The sequence below is a fragment of the Melospiza georgiana genome, chromosome 17 (genome assembly GCF_028018845.1).
Source record: "Melospiza georgiana isolate bMelGeo1 chromosome 17, bMelGeo1.pri, whole genome shotgun sequence".
In the NCBI taxonomy this organism is placed as follows: Eukaryota; Metazoa; Chordata; class Aves; order Passeriformes; family Passerellidae; genus Melospiza; species Melospiza georgiana.
The window spans coordinates 6515625-6542542 of NC_080446.1; the positions used below are offsets into that span (position 1 = coordinate 6515625).

At 45.4% G+C, this 26918-nt stretch overlaps 1 protein-coding gene across 1 annotated transcript; it reads right to left on the reverse strand.

Moving 5' to 3' along the window:
* Positions 1–7: 7 nt before the first annotated feature.
* PRPF6 (pre-mRNA processing factor 6) lies at positions 8–24659 on the reverse strand. The gene is made up of 21 exons (XM_058036119.1): positions 24486–24659; positions 23349–23517; positions 22124–22242; positions 21551–21629; positions 20730–20906; positions 19759–19914; positions 19040–19134; positions 18183–18339; positions 17813–17975; positions 14871–14989; positions 14010–14228; positions 12571–12693; positions 11605–11726; positions 10354–10492; positions 9115–9234; positions 7682–7858; positions 6765–6898; positions 6198–6289; positions 4106–4220; positions 2011–2137; positions 8–1267 (listed from the first exon to the last, which is right to left on the reverse strand). Exons 1-21 carry the CDS (start codon positions 24554–24556, stop codon positions 1115–1117), a joined length of 2826 nt encoding a protein of 941 aa, XP_057892102.1. The 5' UTR covers positions 24557–24659; the 3' UTR covers positions 8–1114.
* Between the last annotated feature and the right edge of the window lie 2259 nt (positions 24660–26918).

The following is a 26918-nucleotide window of genomic DNA, read 5'->3' on the forward strand; positions in this document are numbered from 1 at the left end:
ACAGAAGGAAACAAAAAAAAAAGCAGCTGTATTTTATACATATTCTCCAACAAATAATAAGGGAGTTTCTCCTCCAACTAAATACATGGGATAATGCATATCCACAGACCTGGATACAGCTGCTATAGCCTCAGGTGTAAGATAGTACAGCTTCTCATTCTATGACCACAAGAAAGTCAGAAGGTTGGGGTAAAAATAGTACACACCACAAGTGTAGAAAATTGAAGACAGTGTACAAAGGGTCCCAAACACAAAGCTTTCCCTCTCTTGAGTTTGCTTTTATCTATTTGCACTTTCAGGGAGCCATCCCAAACCTCCCAGCCACAGGCAGTCACAGCTGTGTAACAGCACAGTCTCCCAACAACTCTAAATAAACGTTCTTCCTTCAAAAGGGCTTTCAGGGATTGCTGAGTTTTGCCTTGTTAGTTCAAACCACCACTGTGCTTAATGAACTCAGATACCTAAAAGAATAACCTTTACTATATACATTTAAAAATTGAGGAAAAGTTCTCTAAAAATATGCTTTTGAATTTGACAAAATGCTCCAGCTGCTAAGGTTGGAGGAAGACCTCCAAGCTGTGCAGCAGCTTGTTAGCAGAGACCAAACTAAAGCACCTAAAGAAGAGGAACCAGCCCAGAGCTTTCCCTGTGCTGCTGGGCTGCTCACAAAACTCCACCCATCTCCTTCAAGGACACTCTGTGTGTTCCAACAGCAACAACCCAGACAAGGAACCAACATCAGATGGGCCAAACACTAAAGGGGGACAGGGAACACATGCCAGGGCCAAGAACAGAGGGACTGCCACATGTCAGAACCCATACAAGCGCTAATCAAAGCTTTTGTTTGCAGGGGGAATCAGGAATCAACATGGAAATGCCAACAGAGCCTCACAGGACTGCTCCTGTCTCCTGTGTGACACCAGCTCCAATGTTCCCATGTGCTGCAGAAGCTGATGGCCATGCTGGGGAAAGAAGGAAGCAGCTTTTCCTTTTGGGAGAAAGCTCCTTCCTGTCATCATCCATGTCCTGTCCTTCCAAATCTGTGCCACTGAAAGGGCACCACGAGCAGGTTGAGTCCTACAGGGACCTCTGAGGCAGCTGAGGCCAGCACACTCTAGAAGGTATTTTTCAGCTTGGCTGCCACAAGCACGAGAATCTCTCCAATCTTTTTTTGCCAGTTCTCTATGTCCTTGGAGACATCACACCAGAGCTCTCCGTGGCGAGGTTCAGCATTCTCACAGCGCTTCCTCACCTCTTCTTGTTGCTCCTACAGGGAAGAGAAATGACAGTTTGACCTGCTTTGTTCCAGAACACAGCCAAAAACTGAACTCTCCCCAATTCAAAAACTCTTCCAAAGATGATGGTGGGGTTTGGGGTCTGTTATTTCCAAAGGAAGTCCAAGTCAAAATTCAGAAGCAGCAAGTCTCCTGCCTGGCTGAGCTGCAGGTAAGCAAGTTTTGGCTATTGCAAAGAAACTGCAACAGAAACTTCCTGTGCATTACCACCTGCAGGATGCTGTGTCAAGGGAAAGGTCTCTCTGAAGTCAGAAGATAAACACCCCCATAATTTCAGCAGTAAAAACTGCTGTAAGAGATTAGAGTTGGCTGTTCCTCTGGCTGTGTTCACATGACACCTGTACTCAACACTTGGGAAGAAACAGCCCCAGTTACACAAACCCAGCACCACAATTCCAGCACAATCCCCTCTGAGCAAGCCTGAGTTTTACAAGAGGAAGATTCATTTCAGAGATTTTTGCATGAACCAGCAGAACTGTAGACAGCAAAGCAGCCTGAAACACAGCTCAGCTAATGACAGCACCTTTGAAAAGCCACCACACAGGCCTGTTCATGCTCATTCATGACCAGGCGTGACACCCAGCCTCCCCCTGTGACCACACAGGCAGGAGCAGTGGCAGCGTGCTCAGCCCTGCACTGCAGCAATCCCAGGACTGGGCAACCCCTGGCAGCCAGGGATTGCTGCTGCCTCCCCTGTTCCCAGGCCCACACTCACCTCTGTGCCATGCTGGAGCTCAAATTTGTAGAAGAAGGCCCAGGCATCCCCCAGGTCAGAGTCGATCTTCACCGTGCGGTGGAACCACTCCCTGGCCTTGGTTATTTTCCGCTCGCTCCAGAACAGCCTGGTGGGAAGAGCAGAGGGGAGCTGACAAACAGCCTCACTTCAGGGGAAGAGGGCAACCCACAGGAGCTCCCAACTAAAAGGCTCTGCAGGTGTTCCAGTTCTCTGCTCTCCCAGGAAATAAACAGCAGATTTTTAGGTAACTTGCAGACCATCCTGCCTCTGGAAAGGGAAGGGAGTGAGAGGACTGAAAAGAACACCCAGCACTTCCTATTCACTGCCCCACACTGAGGCAGGACAACTTAGAGGATAACTCAGCCCCAGGCACAGACAGGCTCTGCTGAGAGGGGAAGCATTACAGAGCTCAACCTTTGCTGTTTAATTGCTTCAATTTTGCTGTTCTAGATTTGGTGTTGAAGAGACAGGATTACATGCCCACACCTATTCCCAATCCTTCAATTTCTTTACATTTCAAGTCAATTTTAGCATCTAATAATAAAATAACTTATAAAAGCTGGTAACTGACTGCTGTATGGTCACATGCTCACATTTACAAAGCCTGCTGGGGTGGAGTGGAGCAGACCTGCCTTATCAGCCCCATTTTCCAAGGAAAAACAAGTATGGAAGCTTCTGCACTCAAATCCCAGCCTGGCACAGCCCCTCTGCTGCCATTTCATCCAGGCACTGGTCAATGCTGAAATTTCTCCCCAGTACAGAACAAGCTGAGTCAAGAGTCTCTTGGTTTCACTCCTTTGCATTAAAGAGTTCATTTGAGCTATAAGGTCTTTATCAAATCAGCCACCCCTCATAAAGAGCTTAGCCTGTCATAAAATCATACAGCTTATGTGATTGTTTTTAAGCCCTATAATACTCTTGATTGTTCTCTGTTAAATAAACTGTGATTTACAAGAGCATGAACAATGATAGCAGAGGTTTAACACCTGCAAGCAGTGGCCATTTTCAGGAACGTATTTTACAAAAGTTTGTCACAGATGTGTGACACATTGTACCTACAGAGGCAAGTCCTGATGGGTGGTGGAAGCTGTTTATGTTGGGATTAGCTGTTAAACAGCCTGAGGTTGCACCAGAAGGGGCCTGGGAGCAGTTGCCATAAAGCAAAAGTTAACATTTTTCTCACTTGCTGCTAAAGCTGAACAAGTCAGCTGTCAGGGTCTGGCAGAACCCCGTGTTGCAGTCACTGGAGTGTATCCTACAGTTTTCTTTGGCTTATAAAGTAGAGTTGTGAAAGAATTGGGCAACTTCGAGCAAAATGTCTCCTGCATTAACCTCTTCTGCTATTCACAGAGGGAGAAAAGTAAGTTTGTTTCCATCACAGCTGCTGTAAGGCTGCTCACACATCAGAGCAGGATATGGCACACATCAATTCCAACAGTGGGTTTTAATCACTGAAATTCTTACAATTCAACCTGGACAAGAAAACAATTCCTAGCAGATTATCTTCCCATTTCAGAGAAGCAAACTACAGAATGGCTGGTGGTTTGCATTCTGGCAGAGGGCACAGCTGAAGAACACTGACATATGGGACATTCAGGAGAAGAATATCTAGCTCAGAATTTAAAAAGACACCTGACAGAATCTAGGACAGAGAGGAAAGATGAAAACTACAGTCAGCCACATAAAACTTGAAAAATAACTTTAAAAAAAGTCCCTATGTTCACAGATACTTAAAACATACCCTGAACCACTTAAGCCTAGTTCACCTGACAGTGAAACCCTCTTCAAGGGACAGAAAGAAAACTGGCAAAGGGCTCTGTGTGAGTGTATTGCTGCCTATGCCAGTCTCAGACCCACCAGAACAGCTCGAGGGCAGGCTGACATTCCCCACTTGGAATCAAGGGAGAGATCTGCACAGTTCCTAGGAGACAGCTGGAGAGCTGCTCCTTGCTTTGGGACTTATTAGAGCTGCTGCAGCCAGAAACACACGGCTGTGCTGGAGTGCAGTGCTCCATCCTGGAAGCAGCCACACACTGACGTGGATATTTTTACTGCATCAAGCACAGAAACTCACTTGGCCACAGCCAGCAGGACATGTGGGTCATGTTCACACTTCTTGAGAGCATCCACACTCTTGGTCTTTCGTTGCGGTCGCGCTTCAAGGAAAATTGCTTCTGACCACAGGATTCCTTAATCAAATCAAGTAGGAAGATTGTTTAGTGTTATTTTGAGGCTAACCCTCCCCACCCTGGCATCAGGCTGGTGCTGTGCATCACAAGCAGCAGTTCAGGCCCCACCCTGGTGGTTATTCATCCCCAACCTCATCCCAGACCACTCTTCCCACACAGATACTTCATTCAGTACTCTGAATTTTTAGCTACTGTGTGAACCACACTGGACTTTCAGCTCTGGGAGTTTCTGTACCACATGCTGCAGCTCCAGCACTGCCTAACTCAGGCTTTTCAGATGACACACTGCAAACTCTGGGACAGAGAGAGAAAATCAGTGTTTCCAAAGGGAAAGGTATCTGTCTGTTTGAATAGGCAGTGGCAGAAGTCTCAAAAAGTGCAAAGTACAGTCTGGGAGCAGTTTCAAGGGTGCTGGAGAGCACCACAGTCTTATTGATGCTGGCTCCACACACACTGATGAAGGACAGAGTAGATCCAGGAAAGCTGGGTTTAATCCCTAGCTCCTCTCACTGCCAAAAGCAAGGAAGGAAATATGCTCAGGGGAGCATGAAATCTGCAGTTTCTCATGTCAGCCAGGCACACCTGATCACTTCAAAGCAAAGCCTGAGAGCTGGTGTCTGCCAGGACTCCATCAAAGCACTCTGGCTTCTCATAAATGGCACCACGGGAACACACACAAGCTTTGATAACTGCAGTGACGGACAGGAGAGAGACTCTCTTCTTCTTCTTGCTCTTTACATATAGGATCACAAACACCATAATATTTCTATTTTATTCTTTGTGCAGCCTGCCACCCATCAGGAATCAATTCTGCAATCAATGGACCCAAACCTCTGGTTTACATGACTGCAGGTGGCCAACCAGCCAAGTCCTGCAGGCTTTGATTATGGTTTGTTGAGGTCTAAGATAAAGTTGGAAGCAATTGTTTAAACAAAAACTGAGATCCTGCTGCCCATTTCCATAGCAACAGGCAGATCTGTAAAACAGCCGTGATGACAAACACTCATTAGGTCATTCACAAAAACAAAGCAGGATTTTGGGTGGTGCTGCTTTGGTGACCCACTTGCATGGAGAGTACCTTGCAATGAGTTTATCATGTCATAGAAGTCTCTTAATTCCCAATTATTTTACTGAGACTTAAGCAGCCACCAATTAAAAACCCTTCAAAACCTAGCCTGAAGGCAAGCCAAGTCTTGCCCTGAAGTTACTACAATTTGTAGTTATGTGACATCTTCTCCCCAAAGACATCAACATGTTTAAATAATTAAGGTCTCATGCAATTCTGCCCCAAAATAGGGATGTGATAGGCACTTCATCCTCCCATCCCAAGAGGCAAATGTTTCCACTGCTGGTTAGAACTAACTGACTTACATCATATGACCTCTTAGCCTTTTCTTACATGAGCTAAAATAATCAAAAACCAGGACTGAACATTTATGGTTCATGATCCTCTAATCATGACTCTGGTGGAAATTCACTGCCAGCACAAGTTATTAAACTCACAGTGCTGCAACCAGTGCAGGCAAACCAGCAACTGGGAATCTCCTGAGGCCAGCTGTACTCCAGAGGGACAGAGAAAGCACCATTCTTTTTTCACTGAACTTCCTAACTACAAATACTTCTTTCATTTTAAACTTTGGCAGACTTCTACCAGCTTCTGAGAAAAGCCCACCCATATCCAAGATGCTTTTGCAGGAAGCCTGGGCACAAACTGTGGACCATGGATTCCATAATATACTGGGTACTGCAGAAAAATTGAACAACACTAACCCATGATCCCTCAGGTGTGAGAGAGCACAAAGCAACTTGGATTGTTCTCAAAGACCCTCAACATTTCCTCTGCAGAAGGATGGCTGTCGCCTCTCCAAAACACCATATTCTGAGACCTGGCCAGAAAGGATATCTTGGGGAAAAAAATGTGCTTCTATCAACTGGGCAAAACAATTGTGTTTAAGGTAGAACTGAGACCCAGCTCACCTGAATTGGGGCACTCTTGCAGTGCCTTGGCCATCAGGGTGTTTGCAATGTTCTTCAGCCCAGCTCGGTACTCCAAGCGCACAGACTCCAACCTGGTAGGGAAGAGACTCTGATGATATTTATGCCAACATTCACCAGGCTGAAACAAACACTGGTGAAGGTCACTGGAAACTGAAAACATCTGCCCATATGCTGAATATGTGTAGGTGACTGACATCTTCCCATTCCTCTCCATCTAAAAATAAATGTGACTTTTATTCCATAATGGCCAAGATAAAAAACAATCTGAAACCAGCAGTAACAGCATGGAAAGAGCTCTGTGCATGCTGCATGCTCTGTGCACTCCAACTATCAGTAAAGAAACAACTGCTTCCCAGATCCTTACAGTAGCTAGCCAGGACCACCAAAGCTTTTCTGCTATTCAGAGAAGTTATTAGTCCAGAAGAAACTCCAGGATGGGCATGGTCTTAAGTCCCAGGCTCCAATGGCTGAGATGATGTGAAATAGCTGTCCTGAAGAGCAGACTGAATTTGTAGCTCAAATTCAGTTCAACTCCACACAACTCACCAGAGATCTGGATTCTTTGGATTCTTCAGGCGAGATTTTTCCAAGATGGCTCTTGCTCTAGTCAGCTGCCCAACTTTCTCCTCCAGCCTGGACAGCAAAAGCCACAGGGGTATGGAATGGGGGCACTTCTTTAACTGTTTAAAAAAAAAAAAAAAGAATGCTCATAAGTAAATTTTGAAAAAAATCTTCTAATTCCTATAGAAAACAACTTCCCTCCCTATATCCTCCTGGAGAGTTTAGCAGAAGAAAGACCAAGCTGATTATGTCTCTCAAATTTCTCCAGTTAAACTTATAGCACAAAAGTGAAATTTCTCCTGTTCCCATAACAGTCAGGTACATCAGGTATGGCTGAGCTATCCCAGCAGTAAGAAAAAGAGCACACCTCTCTTAACAGAGCTACAATTTGTGCTCTTTCTGCAGATGGAGGCTCTCACACATCCCCGAACCACAGCACAGTGTGCAGGGAGTCATTAGGATATGGACCCTGGCAGAAACCTGTGCCCAAATGACTTTGATGGCTGTGGACTTTGAGCATTGATACCCAAGGACACCAATTACCATTTAAAAGAGATAGTGCTCTGTAGGCCACCTCCTTTCACAGTGTGCATCTAAGAGCTGCTGAGGAAGATTTTCTTTTAAGAGTTCTGGTTTTAGTCTTTACAGGTCTTAGAGAATTACTGTGCAAAGCCTTTTTTCCTGCCTGTGAGGAGTCAGGCACACAGAGAACTCTCTCAAGCAAGAAAGTCAATCCTGCATATGGGTAATGTGTAAAAGAAATTCTTGCTTATTTCTTTTTTTTTCTTTTGCTGTCTTAACCAATGACAGAAATCATATCCTTGGCTATCCATTCTGATTCAAAGACAGACATCTCTCCATGCCAGCAGCACAAAGCAAACCTGCAGCAACATCCATCTTACCCCTTGATTATAAGCCTCCCGTGCTTTCTCTACCAGCTCTTTTTGTTCCTCAATTTGTCCTTTCATCATCCATAATTTGGGGAAGTCCTCATAGTGCTTCAGGGCTTCCTCACAGAGCTCCTGGGCTGCAGCAATGTTCCCAAGCACCCACTCCAACTTCACAGACTTCATGAAGACCTGGGAACAAAGCAGAGCTGTTTACTACCAGCAGCCATTAGAAAACCATTTATCTGCCAAAGCAGCAGGTTCCACTTTCATGTATCCTTTCAGGTATTCATGTATCATATTAGAGTGTTATTGATTAGCTACAGTTTGAAGTAAAATAAAAGCGAAAATATCAGTGGTAAATAATAGCAGGAACAAGTAACAATAAGAAAGGTAAATGCAAATACTAAAGGAGTTAGAACAGTGTGGTCTCACCTATTTACATAATTAATAACATAGATCTGGCATTTGCATCATCACAGAATCATAGAATGGCTTGCATTGGAAAAGTAGTATTTGCATAAAGAGCACAGCTTTAACAGCTCAACCAATTAACAAACCTGAGCCTCCTTCACCAGCTCAATCTGATCTCCTCAGATCCAAGCTACCAAGACAACCTTTTCTTACTTATGGTTTCAGGCTCTGTTGTCCTGCTCATTAGAAACTGGTACATGTAACTATTCTGTCCCCCAAATCCTTCCTTCTGGTTATGTAGGATAGTCACAGCTATGAGAAATACACTACAAACCAAAGGCTCTCTCACTGCTCTCTGATCCCCATCCTCCCCATTCCCAAACTCCCCCAGCTGTGACCTCACAAGAGAGGCACCAAGTCTGAGAGCAGAGCTTCAGCCCCAGCTGCAGAAGCTCCCTGACTCAGGGAGGAAGAGAACAGTTAAAAAGATGTAGGATGTAACAACAACTGAGGGGGAGGAACAGAGGACAGAGATCAAACTAACTTTTCATTTACTTGGACAAGTTAAAATGCTTTTGTATGAAGAGCTGAAAATGGACAGTTTATCATACCAGCGGTAACTGGAGATAAACACAGGAGTGTGACTTTAAGCACCAAACCACCCCAGAGCTGTCTTTAGTAGAAGCATAAGTGAGTCTTCTGTGAAAGCATTTTCTCTTTTTTCCAAGACGTGCTTTTATGCAAAACAAACATTACACAAACAGCTGTAAACTGGGAAATTCCTGACTTTTGCCATTTATGTAAAAAACCAATTGAAACCCTTCACTTGATCCTGGCCTTTTTTTTCCCATCATGCCACGACTTCGTGTCGCAATTCCAAGCGCTCGCACGGCGGCCCCATGCCCCGGAAGGCAATGGCAGGGAGCCACAGGGTCAATCCCCACGGCCACAGAACTGAAGGAACTCCTCCTTCCGTCCCAAATCCCCCGTGGCCAAGGGGCCTGAGCCTCTCCTCACCCTCCCCACGTCCTCACCCTTGCTGTGGGGGCACTGCTGCGAGCCTTTGCCAGCAGCCTCCTCGCTCTTTCATACTCATTGTTCTCCGACTCGAGCTTCACGGCAGCCAGCCAGATCTCCTCGCTGTTGGGGTTGGCCTGCAAGAACACAAAGTGACAGACAAATGCACACAGTGAATCAACAGCAGATTTAATCCTCTGTTTGATCCAGATTAAAATTGAAATCAGAGCTTTGTCAATCCACAGTAGGATTTTTTTTTTCAGTGCAAGCTCCTCCCAGTCTTCTTTGACCTTTGAAGTTTATAGAAATCCTCCAAAACAGATGGGCAACACAGATATATGCCAGTTTAGAAGTTGGATGCTTCTCAATTGTTGAAAAGCAGTAATGCTTGATCTTCTGAACTTCCAGTTTAAATACTGAAAACATCACAGGGTCTGCCACAATGAGACCCTCATTTTATTACCCTCAAGCAAAAAAGCTGCAGCTTTAATTCCCCACTGAGGTCTGTGAAAACTCTTCCAATAAAAGTCATTTCAGTCAAGAACTTTTCAGCCTAGTAACAAAGAGCACTGAGAACAGATTAAGGAAGTATCTTTTACCTTCCATTTCAGGACCTGTCTTTTTTTTTTTTTTTTCTTACTTAGCTTTTAAGCCTAATTCCCAGTGTTAGAAGCACTCTGCCTATCTTTGCTACAGCATCCAGCAGGCAATTCCCTTCATTAGTGGGACTGAGCCAAGACATAAGCAATGCAGTGACCTCATTAGGGCAGACCACAATCCTTCCCTTGAGGTGACCCAAAACAGGATTTTGATCCGTGACTGGAATTGGTGGGAGTCATGCTAGTCAGACTGATGGTTTGCAAACTCATAGAATCACAGGCTGTGTTGGAAGGGACATTACAGATCATCTCATACCAATCCCATGGGTAGGGAGGGATGCCATGCACCAGACCAGGCTGCTCAGAGCCCCATCCAACCTGGCTTTCAACACCTCTAGGGATGGGACAGCCACAACCTCTCTGGACAACCTCTTCCAGCTCAGGACCTGGTGCAGAACTACTAAAAGAGCAGGACCACAGCCTTGCTTCCAGCTTGCTGCTATTTTACAGAACATTTTGTCACACAAAGCAACCAAAGAACAGCGGAAGTCTCCATCACTCTGAAAGGCAGCAGGAATCTGGTGTTGACAGAAAAAGCCTGCTCTGTATTCTTTACCTGTCACATTTAACACCCTCTGACAAGTGTAACAGACCCACCTGGAAAGCCAGGGCCAAGATGCTTCTGGCTGCTGGCACATCTCCTGCCAGCCACTTGGATTTGGCTCCCATGAGCCACAGCACCTCTGCTTTGGGACAGTGAGCAACAGCTCTCTGCAAAAGAGCCTCCAAGGATTCTCTGAGGACAAGAAACAGCAAGTTACAATCCCTCCAGGTACTGCCAAGGGCCAGCTCTCTCACACCATTTCCACTATCACTCAGTGTTATAAATATTGTTGCAAAGTCCAATGTTGTAAACCTTGATAAGTTGTTTCATAACAAGGAAAGGGTGGGGTCTTTTTTCACAAGGGTTCTGAAATCAGCATTCCACAACCGGCTCATTGTTCAGACACCTTTGATAGCCTCTGTGGAAAGAGCCCTCACACAAACAGCTCCTTTCTCTTGGAAAGAGTCATTCTGCTTAACAAACCTTTCTAGAAGCTGAGACAGGAAGGTTCTCAGAATTATTAGATGAGGTTGGCTTGATCTTATGCAATTTATTTTTTTCTCCTCTGGTAAATACACTTTTCAGGTAGAACATGGGGCTTAAAAGCCAGCCACCACTGGGAAACATGGGAAAACAACATCAAAGGAGAAGGTATATTTGTTCCCAACAACAAAAAAAAAAAAAGGCTTGAATGAGGAAGAACTCAGCATCTGCAGTCACTTCCACAACATAGCCTTGTTGGCCTTAATAAGGATGATTCCACGTGTATAAGTGGCCTACTGCAGAGATTGTTTGCTTTAGTCTAAGCTGTGGGCAGAAAGTTTCTGACATGTAAAGCTTTGTGAATAAACTTTAAAAAGAGCCTGAGGTCTAACAGTATAACACCAATCTTAATTCAGAATATGATACACATTCACAGTGTTTAATCAGAACATACCAGAGATGCTTGGACACATTCAGCTATGAAGTAGTTTATCTATGAAAACTAAATAAAACACATTTTAGGTGATTTGCAGCCCTATATTTTTCCAGAGGTGCCTTCTCAAAGACAATTGTTCCTACCTTGTCTCTTCATAGCTATTTTTACCACATAACCCCTATTGCCAAGAACCATTTTATGACTTCATAAAACTTAAGGATGTTCTGAGCACAACAATAACAAAGAAGGTCAGACCTGCAAAACACAGCAGTGAGTTTCATCCAGCTGCACTAACTCTGCACTTGCACCACACCAGGGACCATATTGTAGCTTTCCTTCATCCCCAGCCTGTCCCCATGTCACAGGGATTGTGCAGCACTCATACCTGGTTCCATGGTTCTTTTCAAAGTAGGCTGCTCTCAGCCACACACTCTTCTTGCTCGGGAAGACTTGCAAGGCATAGGCATAAATGGCTCGGGCACACTCCAGGGCATTATGAGCAACACACTGAGGGAAGACAGATCAGGACTAAGTCAGCTTAAGGGAGCAGTGGAATCGAGAGCAAGCAGGAATTACACATGCACAATTCAACCCAGAACTCAGTAACTTGGTGTAATCCATGAATTGAGGCATTAATAGAGAACAGAACACTTACAATCAGCTTTTTAAAAGGAAGCAGGGAAGGAATTTCCAAGTATCCCTCTACAGAGCACAAGAATCCCTGGCCTTTCAATGGGACTGACACTCACAGGCCAGCTTGAAACATCAGCAAGGCATTGGAAAGGATCTCATGTTAGCACTTCATTTTGTTATTTCACAGGCAAAACCCTAAGCACCACAGCATGTGCCCCCCACTGCTCTGAGCCCAATTTAAGGCCAGTGAAGTTGGACATTTCTCATGCTGAAACATGATTTAGTTCTTAGCACATGTTCAAACTATTCCCCTAAAGCAAAGAAAGCCTGGTAAAACTTTTACCCACTCCATTGTCCAGTCTTACATTAACTCCTGAGCTACAATGGTTATGCCTTGAAACTCAACTCCCAGCTCCTTTACTCATAACTCAATCTCTGTTGATATCTCACACTCACCAAAAACAAAAAATCCACACCAAGTTAGCACACAAACTATATCAATATCAACTTTTTGTTTAGTAAAAACTCAAATCTGAATAAAGCTCTATAATAACCCCCTGAGGCAGAGAGTGGCCAAAGGCAGGCAGGTGGTGTGGGAATCACATCCACTTTCACTGACAAAGCCATTTCCCAGGCACCAGTGCAATTTCCTCAAATGAAAAAACACAATCCCACAATAAAACAAAACCACCAAAAAGCGGCATCCAGCTGGACATACACTGTCTGCATCCTCCATCCAGGTGTGTTTCCGATCCTCTTCCTCGATCCCGATCCCGATCACAGCTCTCATGATCGCCTGGCACGTGGCCACACTTCCAGCTTTATCACATTCCTCAGCATCCTAGGAACAACAGGAAAGCTCTGTTCACTCTGGGAGCTCAGCACAAGAGGTTAAAGTCTGCAATGGCAGCTCCTCATGCACAAACACAGAGACGTTGTGGTCGCTGCTACAGCACAAACATCTCATTGCTCCAACACACCCTGACACTGAGCAGGAGCCTGCAGCCACCAGGAAGGTGCTGCAGCTCTACACAGAATCATTCAAGCTGCTTAAGAAACAGATAACATCAATTCCATCCACTGAAAAGGTGACAATGTGTGATCTTTCCAGACCCAGAAGTCTTTTCCTACAGCTCCACAACCCTGGGCTGACCCAAGCAGGGACCTGGGCAATAAAAAAAAAAAAAAATTCACATGGAAGAACTGTAACATCAAAACTACTGACCTTCTTTCAGCTTTGAGATTATTAAGTCTCAATAAGGGCTTGACAATAACTAAATTTAAGAGTATCCCATCAAGCAGTGTAAAGTCAAAGGTGCAAAGACTCTCTCACCAGACCATGTATGGAAAAGTGGAGTTTCCTGACACCCAAAGCTTTCAGAAAGCCAAGCATGTCTTGCTTAAACTTGTTGAAAAGCCCTCTGATCAGATAACAGAAATGGAGCAGTTCTAGTCCTGAGAAGGAACTCGAGAACACAATGATGCAGAGGCTGTGCTCGTGGATTTTTTTAAAGAGAAGTTGAAATTAACCTTTAATTGGTTTACTGCTGTAAAGAAAGTCAGAATTCTTTTAGATGTTAACAAGGATATCTATTTAATATTAAATACTTCATGCTTTTAAGCAGTAAAAGATTTTGCTGCCTTGACCCACTGTAAATTATTTCAGTAGGAAACTGCTTTAAAGACTTATGATCAAACAAAGCACAGAACATATTCAGGAGGAAAGAGCTTCAGTACAGGACTAAAAGAATATTTCCTACATGCTGCAAATGCAGTATTTGTATTGATTTCTCATAATGCCATTTGACAAAGACTTGTGGGGCAAACAAATACCTGTCAAGTCAAAAGAGACATATGCAAAAAATACATAAATCCTTCACTGAAGGCTTTAAGCCTCCATCCTACTTAAGGCAGCAGCTGCTTCAATTTGAAGCTATTATCTTCCATGACAGAAGCAAACCAGACATTTCTCAGCAAAACACATGTGATGTTACCCCAGGGTATCACTTATGGCCTTGACCCTACTCAGCTTTTTAGTCTCATCTCTTGCCTCTTCACAGGGACCTCCACTGACCAGGCAGGTGCAAAATGATTCTGTAGCAGCCTTCAGACCAGAACCTGTAGAGTCTCCCTGGACCTTCAAGACCGAGCACATACCTGTATCCACTGCTCCCTGTTGATTTCCACCCCGTTAGCCCTGAGAGATGTAATGGCTCTGTCAATGATTTTCTCCACCATCTGGGTGTTTCCATTGGCTTCCTCCAGTTTGGCAGCAGTGATCCAGATGTGCCGGTCCGTGGGGATGTTCTCGCGCGCTTTGTTCAGGACTTTACGAGCGTTCTCGTATGTCTCCAGCCTCGCCAGCGCCAGCCACAGCTGCAGAGCAACAAAAGATGGGTTGGAGATGAGAACAAGGAGATGACAAGGCTGCTGTATGGCAGTGTCAGCCCACAGAGATAAGCAGCTTCACGCTGCTTGCTACTGGTTGGCAACAGTCCTCAAGCACTGCAAGGAGGCTGTGGAATACCAATGGAGGAGAGGAGAAACAGGCTGCTACTGCCCTGATCATCTCTGGCTATCATCCCCATCTGCTGGGCTCTTATACTCCTATTTTCTGTTCACATCTCCTCTCAAACAGCTGAAGTGAACACTCTGGTTTGGTGTTTCAGAAATGAGTAACTTTTCGATTCACCAGGTTAAACGTTCACTCGTTTCCCCAGCTGTCAAGGCACCACATATGGACACAAACATGGCTCAGTGCCTGCAGCAGACACAGCTGTGCACTGCCATGACTAACCTAACAATTACACAGCAAAATGAGGCATGTAATGACCACCAGACAATTAACTCCAAAGGAAAAAAACCACATTCCACTACACATCATATCCTTCCCACTGTGGGAGAAAACCTTGTGTGGAGAAACACTGCTCACCCTGCCTTTTGCCTGGAAAGCACTACTGCCAGCCTGAAGTGGGGTGTAGGGGTGTTTTTATTACACTTTTTTTTTTATAAACTCACTTCAACACTGGTTGGACAGCACTCCACAGCCCTGCTCAGCATGATCCTGGCATCCTCAGGTTCCTCCAGCTCCACGGCTGCTTTCCACAAACGCACTGAGTTTGGAACATGCTCAAGGGCTAGAGAGGCAAAACAATTATGTCAATAATGATAAAATAGTTTACCTATGAGATCTGTATTTTCTAAACATGAGATAATAAAGGATTTGTGCTATTACAAGGAAATGTCCTGAAGGAGGGAAAGTAGGGAATTTACCTATTTGGGCTCTTGCTTCAACAATGAGAATTTAAGATCAGAAAATAAAACACTTAATCATTTTAATTGGAAACAGCTTTTGGAGAGCCAAGGGCTTTTTTGCTGTACATGCTGTAATTGCATCCTCCTCAGTAAAACACCTGGCTGAACAAAGCCTTCAGTCTCAGCAAATGAGCAGATAAAGATCTTCAACACTGGGCAGCTTAAATCCCACTAGGTCTGCCTTTATAGAAAAGGAGCATCTTCAACAATAACTAACAATACAGCCTTACATGTTGAATAATACAGTTCCTTATATGTTGAAACTGTCCCTTCACAATTCAGTTTTCCTGTAAGCCTCTCCAGACAGCTCAATGGACCCCAGCTTCACTTCCCAAAAAGCTGTTGTCCTGCCATGCAAATATAAAATAGGGAGGCATAAAAACTTAAAGGTCTCGCTGACACTAAGCCATGAGCACCAAGAGTGCTTCCAGCAATCCAATATGGACTCCATCTAATTAGGATTCTTCAAGGCTTCCTTAATCTTGTCCCAGAGTTAGCTGCATTCTCTGCAGCCTGTCCTACATGTGCTGTCTGAAGCATTAAATGCTAAACAACAACTTTCCTCAGCCCATCTCATTAAGAGAGATTGAGAAACCAAAGGGGTTTTTTAGCCTTTTGTCACTCCAATTTGCACCCCAGACTGCTGAAATCAGCTGCATTGCAGCATTACTTCCACTGCTTCCATGGTGACTGTACACAAATGTGCCATAGTTACAGAGGACTGAGTACATCCCTCTTCAATAAAGCAAGCACAATCACAGGGACACAAAAATGAGTGGGAAAAGGCATCTAAAACCACTTTGGAACTAGCTGGCCTTCCAGGCAATGCTGTTCTTTGAGGCATTGCTGCGGAGATACAGGGCTGAGCCTCAACTCACACAGAGATTTACAACAAGCATTAACCATTTGTCTCCAAGTCTACAGCTGCAGGAGATTTTCCTGAAGAATTTAAGTGAGTAATGTCAGCCTCCAAGATCTGAAAGCATCACTCTGCAGGACAGAAAATGTTTTCATAAACACAGAATTTGATTTTTAGACCTCAAGCTGTATTTCAGCCACTCAGCTTGCTGAGTCTCCAGTCAGACTGAGGCTTTAAAAACTCCAGAGGTTCTGCTGGATGGTAGGAATGCACACAGAGAGGAGAAATGCATTAAGGAAGGTCACACTTCAGTGACATTACCTGGCACTCAGGCTTTTTTATTTTGGAGAAATAATGGGTTATGCTGCCACTTAAGGCTCCAAGCTCCATATTACTGATGCTCCCTAGGCAGCAGAGGAGCACTGTGAAGCTGTTAACAGGCAGAAACTGGGAAGAGCATGATAAATCCAGTTCCATTCCACTAACAGCTTTGTTAGTGTTACCTAACCATGAGATTAGGTAGGTGGTTCCAAAAACTGAATGTTTTTCTCTTCATAAATACAGTGTTTGAAGCAAAGCTCAATATTAGTGGGCAAGTCACTGCTCCCACACACGACCCTCTCGTACCTGAGCTGGGCTCACAGATCTATTTCTGCTTCTTTAGAAGTGTTTTTCTGTTCAACATCTGTGACTGTTCCTGAGAAGGACACACAGTGTCACAGGAGCAGCACTTCACACCATGCTGCACTGCAGAGCCAATGGAAATTTAAAAAGCTAATGAATAGTTAATATCTCAACTCTTTAGAACTTCAAATCCAACAACTTTGAGATGCCTTTCATCCAGATGTAGTAAGAGGTCATCGCACTAGAGATCTGCAATTTTACATGCAAGAGGTAAGAGGTGGGAGGCAATGAATTCCTTTGAACCTAAACCACTCAATGCTGCAGACTGCTTCACAATGATTCAGTAAATGTATTAAATCTAGACTCTTTTCCTTGTCTAGATTAAAGGCATGAGATGTAACTAATACAATTCAGTAGTCATGAAGGAACTAATCTCTACTGATACAGGCCCAGCTACTTAAACTAATCAAAGAATTCATATTTTGAACTTCTGAGGAAGACCTGGGCTCAGGACAATACAACAAACTGCTGTTGAAGAGATCATTGTTTGGAACAGACAGTAATTCCGTGAAAGAGGAAAACCTCCAAGTGCAATCAATCCAAGGAAATGTAAGGTTTCAGGTAAGCACCACAAAGAAAGGCTTTTTGTCCTTTTGTCAAGGACAAAACTTGCTACACTATAGCAAATCCTGCAGCTCCACAAGCTGAATGATATGAGAACCCCAAGACCTCTAAAGCTCCTCCAGCAGTAGCCACTGTGGCATCTAAAGGGCTACAAGCAAGTAGGAACAATCAATTCCAGTATCTTTTCCAAAAAGTATCACAAGGTGACATCTAGAACATCTTTTTATCCTCAGAACATCATTTTCTAATTGCTTCCATCTACTTATCTAATTGTGATCAAGCTGGAACTGGCTTAGGTAAGTGAAATACCATTTTGAAATTGTTCAGTACCTTCAGCAGCTTTCTGCTGAAGGATGTTTTACAAACACTTCAACACTTTTGTTCTTTGGTTTAAGAGCAGCAAGTTCCACCACTAGTACACAAATTGTAATTTCAACAAGGAAGCAAAAAAAGCAGTTGAACTTATGGCCACACCTTGAACAACTCAGAACACAATGAGTGCTATGCCTTCATTCCCTGAGCCCCTAGGAGCTCTCACCTTTCCTAAGGACACGTTTCTTGGCCCGGATGTCAGTCTCCAGCTCTGCTGCTCTGATGTAGATCCGCACCGACTGCGGCAGGTGCCGCACAGCCTGGGCCACCACTGCCTTGGCTGTATCTCCAGGCTGCAGCCGGGCAGCTTCCAACCAAACATCTTCACTCTGTCAGGAAAAACAACCCAGCTTCCTTTACGTCACAACAAGAATGTAAAATCACAGCTCCTGCCTAAGCAGGTGTTTTGTAATACAGTAAACAGTGAAGGTGTATTGGGCAGAGCCTCAATCAAGCTTAACAGAGATCGTGCTGCTCATGAACCACAACTCTTTCCTACTATCCCACAAGGATCAGCAAAGCAAAGGAGTTCTGACCTTAGGGCACATCTCTGTTCCTTTCATGATGAGGTTTCGAGCCACCTGGAGTTTGCCAGTGACCTCCTCCAGGCGGGCTGATGCTATCCAGGCTGGGGGATGATGAGGATTGGTCTCTCGGACGGATTTCAGCAGCAAACGGGCTTTTTTAATATCACTGAAGGAGGAGGGAAAAACAGGAAGGAAAATTTTCAGCACATTGGGAAACAATTCTCCTGAACCAGGATGTGCTCAGATCCACAGTAACTGTGACCTCAAATTTTTCCATATTGAAGACACAAAACTTTCTACCAAAACAAGCTCACATATACACACCAACACAGCCAGATCACAGTGAAAGCCAGTTAAATATTTAAGCAAGATTTTTGGGAATTACAGCTGGGCACTTGCAGCCAGAAGCTTATAAGCCCAAGCACTGATGTAAATCAAGAATTAGCATCAATATTTGTACATGCTGCTCTGATTTAAAGAGCCAGTCTTTATGAAACACATGTCATGCTCCAGGCTAAAGAGGTTTTCAGAGGTCGTCAATCAAGCCTAAATTAGCAGCACAAAAGTACAATTAACCAGGTTATTTCCTGGCTGGCAGGCAGCCACACACTGCCATCATTCTGGCATGGAAATAGGGATGGAATGGAAACAATCTCCACAATTGATGCATCCAGGTCAGATGCTAATACCTCAGCTGAAAGACTAGACCAGATCTCATGTTAAAAGAATTCATCCTCAAAAACTCACCTGGTATTTCTTACAAACTAAATGCCAGCTGAAAGCAGCCACTCAGACAGATTTCCATTTACATGTAGGCTCAGTGCCATTGCTAAGAGGATAAATCTGTTAATCCTTCTTAAACTTACTTGATATCTCCTCCATGTGTGGGAATCATGGAATTCAAGTCTGTCAAATATCCTTTTGGATCCACTACAGTCTGGCCACTCACAGAGTCTGACACCTGGGAAAGTCAAGTCACAGCTGCTGAAATGACCACTCACAGCCCCTGAACACCTAAAAACACACTGTGGCTCCATAAAAATCCTAAATATTCATCTGTTCCCAAAAGCAAGAAAGGAGGAAAACACAAAGCCTTGCTTATCAGCTTTTTTCTATTTCTAAAATATACAATTTTAACATTAAAATCCAGACAAGAAGCAGGCTGGTGATAAGCAGTCACCCAAAGGTTGTCTTGCAGCCCTGCCAGCTAAAGGCATTCTTTTTAGAATAACCAGATTTAGATGAGAAAATCAATGATGAAGAAGGCACAAATCAGTATTTTTCAGCAGTTTGTCCTGCGTCCCTACATAGGACAGAAGAGATGCTTCCACTGGTAGCATCCTGTGTTGTTTGCCTCAAGGGCACCTCTGCTATAACCAGGCAGTCTGTTCTCCCATAATGACCAAGAATTCCAGGGACAAACCAGTATTTCTCAGGAAATTCTATTCTTTTTGAGGGCATAAAATTTGAGGAGAGGGACAACAAAATTATTTCATAGCTCAGCTGTTCTTGGATCTTCTAACACCCAAGAGAATTTAACACTTTTCTAAAACCAGTGACAGATCCTGCCTTCCCACATCCTTACCTGGCTTAGCCTCATATCCATCAAGGTGTTCCTGGCTTGGCCAATCTTCCTCATATCCAATTCACCTGTCCCAGGTGTCATCAAGCCTGGTGTCATTCCTCCTGGGTATGGAGTATTCAAACCCCCTGGATATGGAGTATTCAGTCCACCAAATTGCTAAAAAAAAAAAAAAAAAAAGGGAAAAAAGTGAGAAAGTCATTCCTAAAACCTCTTCTGAGATTTCAAAAATAATTCAGACTATTGGCTGATTTGCACTTCCCCAGAAGCTGCAGGACACAGATGCCCAACCCCAACAAGTACTTCTGATATGGCTTCCCTGGATCCCAAAGCATTTCTCACACAGGATGTATAAATCTATAGGTAATTACTAAAGTTGAGTCAAGTCAGTGAAATAAGCAACGAGAAGGTGAAAAATTCAAGCACAGGCATCTGAACTTGGCACATTTAAATAAGAATATCTGTAAAGAAGTCCCATGGACACCTGGAGCCAGTCTAAGGCCAGTCAGCTGCTCCTGTAATTCTATGACCACAGAAGACTCTGGCCACAGAGCAGCAAGCTAAATTACCTCATTTTTAGTTGACTGAAAGGCAAACTATTTTTAACACAATTGCCCCAGAATCAGGCAAACCATTAAGTGAAAGGAAACTTTATTTTCTGTTCCCTTTTTGCAAGACATTATTGTAACAGAAATGGTTTTGCTCACCAAAACTACCACCACCCTGCATTCAGCAAATAGGAAAAGAAACACTTTCTTCCATCTTTAAAACAGGAAGCAGGTTTTCCCTGCTTATCCCCACATTTTCTCTGGTAATGGCTGTGCACTGAAAGTCTCCAGCAAGCACACAAGTTTAACATCCAGAATTCCTTTGGCAGACTCACAAACCACACCAAGTTTTTTGGTCAAATCCCAGTTTAACACTCTTCTCTAACCCAGTCTGGCCACAGCTTGCCCAGTTTGCTGTGTACTCACTGTTTGGCGTGGATCCACTGAAGTGTGGTTCTCCCCTGACTGCAAATGCTTTGCAAAGAAGCTGTCAGGGACAGGAGTCAGCTTCTCATAGCGAGGATTCCTCTGCCGCTTGTTCCTGGCATCCCCCACCTCAGGAATACTCAGCCACTCCTCCTCAGTCACCTCTGCTAATTTCCGCTGTTCAGACAGGAGTTGTCATCAGTATTTGCTGCAGAAATGGCTTTTGAAGTGCTCTAACTCCTTAATAGATTTATTTTCTTGAAATAATTCGAGATCAATTAAACATTTAGGGGTCGGACTTTTTTCCTAATCCAATGTACAAAAGAATTAGATTCATTTAATTGGAATTTGGTTTTAGTCCAGACTGAGATTCCAAATCAATTTTGTTATTAGATTCAGTGCTGCAAACATTCAGATTAATCCTAGTGCCTGGAGCATTGAGTGGTTTATTACTAATCATTAGACAACAGTTTAAACAATACATTTTACTTAAAAGAAGATTTAGAGTCAGGAGATTCTGCTCAGCTACTCCTGCAATGCTAACAAGTTATCAGTTTCCCTCAAAGACAGAAGTGTAGCACCTTCCACAAAGCACAAAACAAAAATTACCAATATCAAAATTTGCAGAAATTTCACTGCCTTGGGTACCCACATGAACAGTGTTTATTCTTCCAACAGAAAGTAATTCTGATCTGGAGAATATCGAAGTACTCCTTTGCCAATACACAAAATCAGAGCAAAGAAACAAACACACACAAAAGAATACACAGCCACCTCTTGTATCTCATAAAAAGTCACATTTCAGACATTTTTTTCCTTACTTTCAAATCTGAGAACTGCTGCTGGATTTTGGGTCGTTCCATACGGTATTTTTCTATTTCCTCTTTTTCTCGTTGTTCCCTAAGGAAAAGGAATACTGAGTTATGCTCAAAGTAACACTGGAAAGTCTTTGATTAAAGTGCCAACATACCAGAAAAATGCGTTTGATAAGAGTTAGGGCAGAAAAAAGGGCATTTTTCCAAGCTTAGATTATCAACATTATAACAAGAGATCCTTTATCAAATAAGAGAGTATTATAGTGTAAAAACAGACATCTCCAAGTGAACTTCAGTCTCTGACCTCCTCCTAATGAGAAGTGACTTTAACAAGTATCACATACTGTTTACAAGCAGGAGGTGACTTCCCTAACAACTTCCAGTCTACTGTGCAGTCTGTGATGCATCAATATCAGTTGCTCAGCATCTCCCCACACCATCTTAATGAACTACAGCGACTCTTAATTAACTACAGTGAAGTAATTTAACCACATCCACTATCAAAGCAAGTGGTGCAAAATACCTGTCATCCTCAATTACCCAGAAAACACCCCCTGCCAGTGCTGCAGCTTATCCTACCTCCTCTCCTTCCTGCGTTCATCCATCCTTTTATCCAAAGCTGCATAAATAGCATCTGCTTCTTCATCATCTTTTTCATAGGGGCCACTTGAGAACAGGCTCCCAGCATAGCCATTGAACTGGGAAATTGGAGAGAGAGGAAAAAAAAAAGAGGAAAAAAAGGAATTTTTTTTAAAGTTCTTGTTATATTCCTGCAGCAGCCAACAATCACTTGAAAATGTATTAACAGGCTGCTTCTGACAACAATGCAGCAGACCAACACATCCCTAAATAAAAACATCCTTCTTCTACCACCCCACAGTGGTGTTTCGTCTCCCACACCATTTGAAGGAAAATTGCTACAAAATTGCTTCTTTCAAAATTGCTTCTCTCTCTGAACCACTTCTATTCAGCAATGAATGAGATCCCAGAACAGAAAAGCCTTTCTCTTCCATTAACCACTTTCTCTTCTTACACCAGTGAAAGCAAGCAGAAAGAATATCACAACATTCAACCAACCAAAGTGGGACTTAAACACAAGAGACTACACAGGCCACTTAAAGACAATATGTGGCACAGAATCACAGAGTCATTTAGTTTGGAAAAGACCTCCAAGATCATCAAGTCCCATCTTGTCAAAGCACACAAGCTTTCATTTGATTAAAAAAAAATACAGAAAAATAAATATATAACCCCTAAAATGCTTAAACTGATTTTTATTTATAGATATTTTCCCAAGATTCTCAGGGCTCTGTATCAGTAATTAAACCACAATCACAAAGCAAGGCCACAACAGAAATCTGTAAGCACCATGCCATTGTGCATACTGAAATCTCAACCAATAAATAAAAAAGGAAATGCTGCCTGCAAAATACAGGAAATTCTGAGTTTGAAGCCCCAGCTAAGAGTGGGGCTCTTACTGACAGAACCAGAGGACACAGTCTCAAGCTGCATCAAGGGAAATATAGGTTGGATATTAGGAAGTTTTTTATAGGAAGGGTGATAAAATTATGGAATAGTCTGCCCAGGGAGGTGGTGGAGTCACCATCCCTGGGTGTGTTTAACAAAGCCTGGATGTGGCACTCAGTGCCATGGCTTAGTTGAGGTGCTGGGGCTGGGTTGGACTCGATGACCTTGAAGGTCTCTTCCAACCTGGTCACTCTGTGAATTCTGTGAGTTTGTAGCAGGAAAGGACTCCTGTTCCAACTGAGAAAAAACATCTGCAGGATGATGAAAACCCCCTCACCTCATCGTAGTTGGTGTCGTTCAAATCCTCATCATCATCATCTGCAGTCTGGTTCTTCTTCATCTGGTCGCCCACGGTTCTCTTGCCGGGCGGCGCGTGCCGGTCGTCCACGGGGTCGTTGGCATCGCGAGCAGGGCCGATGTCGGAGCGCGTGGTGAAGCCCGTGGCCCTGCAGGGACAAACCAGGGGCTGCTCAGCTCACTGCGCCCCAGCCTGCCACTGTCACTGCTCAGGACAGGCAGGGGAAATATCATTGGGCGTCAGGCACTCTCCATGACCAGCATTTGTAAAGCCAGGGGGTGAAATAGCCTTGGAATCATGGAACGGTTTGGGTTGGGAGGGACCTCTGGGCTCACCCCATTGCAGCCTCCTACCACCATCCCAGGTTGCTCCAAGCCCCATCCAACCTGGCCTCAGACATTACCAGGGATGGGGCAGCCACAGCTTCTCTGGGCACCCTTTTACAGGGAGAACTTTTCCCACAAACACAATGCAACCACCCAGCTCATGACTCTGCCACCTATCCCGTGCATGGCCTCCTTCCTAAACTCTGTCTCTGGGGCTCTCAGCTGACCCTGCAGGCTGTGGGACACCACGAGCTGGGGGTCTGGGCAAAGGGATGGGGCAGCTGGAGCTGTTCTGAACCCCCACACTCGCCTGGCAGCACCTCGAGGGGCACAGCCAGCGGGATCTCCCCAGGGAACCAGTGGGGAACGAACACAATTCACACCCAGCAAAAACACCCTAAAAAATGGTCCCAGCTGCCACCAAACCCTTTCACTGTTCCCTCAACAAATGCCCTCAAGTTTGATCATTTTTCAGACGGTCCCATGCACACACAATTACAAGATCAGGAGGGACACAATCCCGGTCTGAAGCACCCGGGAACTCATCCTCGGAGCCAGGCTCGCTTTTAAACACAAACCCGCCCAGCCAGAGAGCGAACGAGAACGATTCAGGAAGGGACAACATTGAAAAGCCTCGGGGGCACCCCGAGGGGACAGGGATGAGTGGGGCAGGGAGGTGGGAGCCAGCCGGGCAGCGAAAGGGCTCGGGAGAGCGCCGGGGCCCGGCGGAGCGACCGGGCCGGGAAGGGACCGGGGTGGGGGGGCCAGGCCTGGCCTGGCAGCGTCTCACCCGCGGCCCAGCCCCGGCACGTAGCCCAGGGGCGCGGGCATGCCCAGGAACGGCTTCTTCTTCTTGTTCATGATGGCGCTGGCGGCGAAGCGACACCGAGGCGAGACCGAAGAGGGACCAGAGCAGAGCCGGGAGAGGCGGCCGGGAAAGCGGCGGCGGCGGCGGAAGCGGCGGCGGGAGCAGGCGGGGCTGCCCGCGAGGGGAGAGCGGCGCTTCCGATCCCCCGGGGAGAGCGCGCCCCCTGGCGGGGCGGAGGACCTGAGGCGAGGGGAGGAGAACGGGGATGATGAGGATGGTGGGGATGAAGGTCATAGGGATGGGAAAAGTGGGAATGAGGATGGTGGTGATGGAGATGGGAAAATGGGAATGAGGATGGTGGGGATGAAGGTCATAGGGATGGGAAAAGCAGGAATGAGGATGCTGGTGGTGGGGATGGGAAAATGGGAATGAGGATGGTGGGGATGAAGGTCGCGGGGATGAGGATGGGAAAAGGGGGAATGAGGATGTTGGTGATGAAGGTCATGGGGATGAGAATGAGGATGGTGGGGATGAAGATCATGGTGATGTTGAGCTGTGCAGTCATGGAGTTTAACATTTATAGCAATTTATTCTTTTTAATGTGATAGGAAACAAGCAACAGCTAAGGGACATCCCAGGCAGCGAGCAGCCCTGCAAGGAGCAAAGCTGATAGTTTTGAGCTGTGTTTAACAAACCCTGGGCAGAATGGGGTAGAAAAGGGGGGAAAAGAGCCAGGATCATCCCAGGAGGATCTGGAGCTGGACAAAGCCCCCGTGCTGCTCACCCTTGTGTCCCCCAGCCTTTGCTTGCAGGGCTGTGAGCTGCAAGCCTCGCTTCCCCCCTTCCCTCCTGGTAAAAATTTCCAAGCCAAATTCTCTCTGGGAGCAGAAGATTTCTACTCATTTCACCTCATGAACAGCTTTTCTACTCATTCCTTCTGAGGGGTCTCACTTCCAATTCTGCTGTGTCCCGATGGGGACAGGGCTGGGAGGGGATGGGGCTGATGGGGACAGGGCTGCCAGGGAATGGGGCTGTCCCCATGGTCCCGAAGGGGACAGTGCCATCTCACAGCCCCCTGCCAGCAGCAGCAGGCTCCCTGCCAGCTCTGGGAGCAGAACCCAGCTGCTGGGAAGATAAATAGCCCCATTTTGCATGCTAATGGCATCCCAACCCCCAGCCGCTTCCCATCAATCTATTTTTGGTTTTTCGCTGGAGAAAAAAAAAATTAAAAAATTAAAAAATAAAATCCCTTTTGCCAAACGGTTGGGTTGGCAGAGAGGGAGGGAGGCTGCAGAGTCCCAGCTCTGCTGTCCACCCTGGAGTGAGGGCAGAGCATCCTCAGCACCAGGGAGAGGTGTGGGACGCCCTGACTCCCAGCCTGAGATCAGATCCCTCTGAACACCCAGAGCTGCACATCCAACGTCGTGGAGCACCAGTGGGTCCTCCCGGTGGGCTGGTTGTGGTAAATTTGGGGGGTTTGGAGGTAAATTGAGTTCTCCCATCCTGCCAGAAGATGAAGGATTAAGGGGAGCCCATCAGGAGCCTTCCTGAGCCATGGATGGATGGGGACAGCAGGGAAGTGCCCAACCTCTGCTGAGGCTCTGAAAGCTGCAGGAATTTCACTTTTGGGACGATCTCCTAAAAAGCAGAGCTGAGGTGAGGGATGGCAGCAGGGTCACCCCAGAATGGGGCTGGTGTTAGGCTTCTAAACCTTCTCTCTTTACACGGCAACCCTTCCACAACAAGAAAACTCAGAGTAATTTATAGGTTAAGTAAAATCAACCATGAATGAGCTTTAATTGTCTCTGGGGGTGGTTGGTTTGTCCTGGTAGGTGCAGGGCTGTGTGTCCCACCAAGCCTGGGCAGCAGGGGCATTGTCAGCTCTGGGCTGGACGTAGCAGGGATGAGCTGGTCAGGATCCAGCCCTCAGGCATCCTCTCCAGCCCAGCTCGACTCTTTGGGCACTCCAGGGGTTTCTCCTTGGGTTTCATTTTGCTACCCTGGGCTGCTGCAGGAACGTAGCCAAAAGCTCGATGGGGCAATTAATTAGCAATTATTCTGATTAATGCAACTGAGGGGTGGTGGGGCGGGAAGTGAGGTGGGGAGAAATCCCTGAGCTGCTCCTGAGATCATCAGGATCAGGATGTGGCTCATCCCCACGGTGGGAAGGAGTGAGGCATCTGCACTGTGCACTGCTCTGTCCTCCCAAAACACCTTAAAGCAGGGTGTGAAGCAGGAGGAAAAAATGTTTTCTGCCTGGTGCAACAAAATCTGAAGGGGTGAAGGGGCAGCACCCCTGTTAAAGTTGCAAATATGCTGCACTTTAACCTGCAGGGAGCTGCTGCTGGGTCTGCATGTTGGCACAGTGCTTCTCACCAACCTCAGTAGCGTTTTTGGGAAAGGAATTAAACCCCA

Bases quoted from the DNA above. Each gene is read 5' to 3' on its own strand.
- PRPF6 (XM_058036119.1), bottom strand. From the start codon at position 24,556: ATGAACAAGAAGAAGAAGCCGTTCCTGGGCATGCCCGCGCCCCTGGGC. The intron at 21,630-22,123 runs GTAGGATAAGCT...CCTTTTCCTTAG, and splicing joins GAACGCAGGAAGGAGAGGAG to GGAACAACGAGAAAAAGAGG. The intron at 4,221-6,197 runs GTGAGCTGGGTC...GATTTGATTAAG, and splicing joins GCAAGAGTGCCCCAATTCAG to GAATCCTGTGGTCAGAAGCA.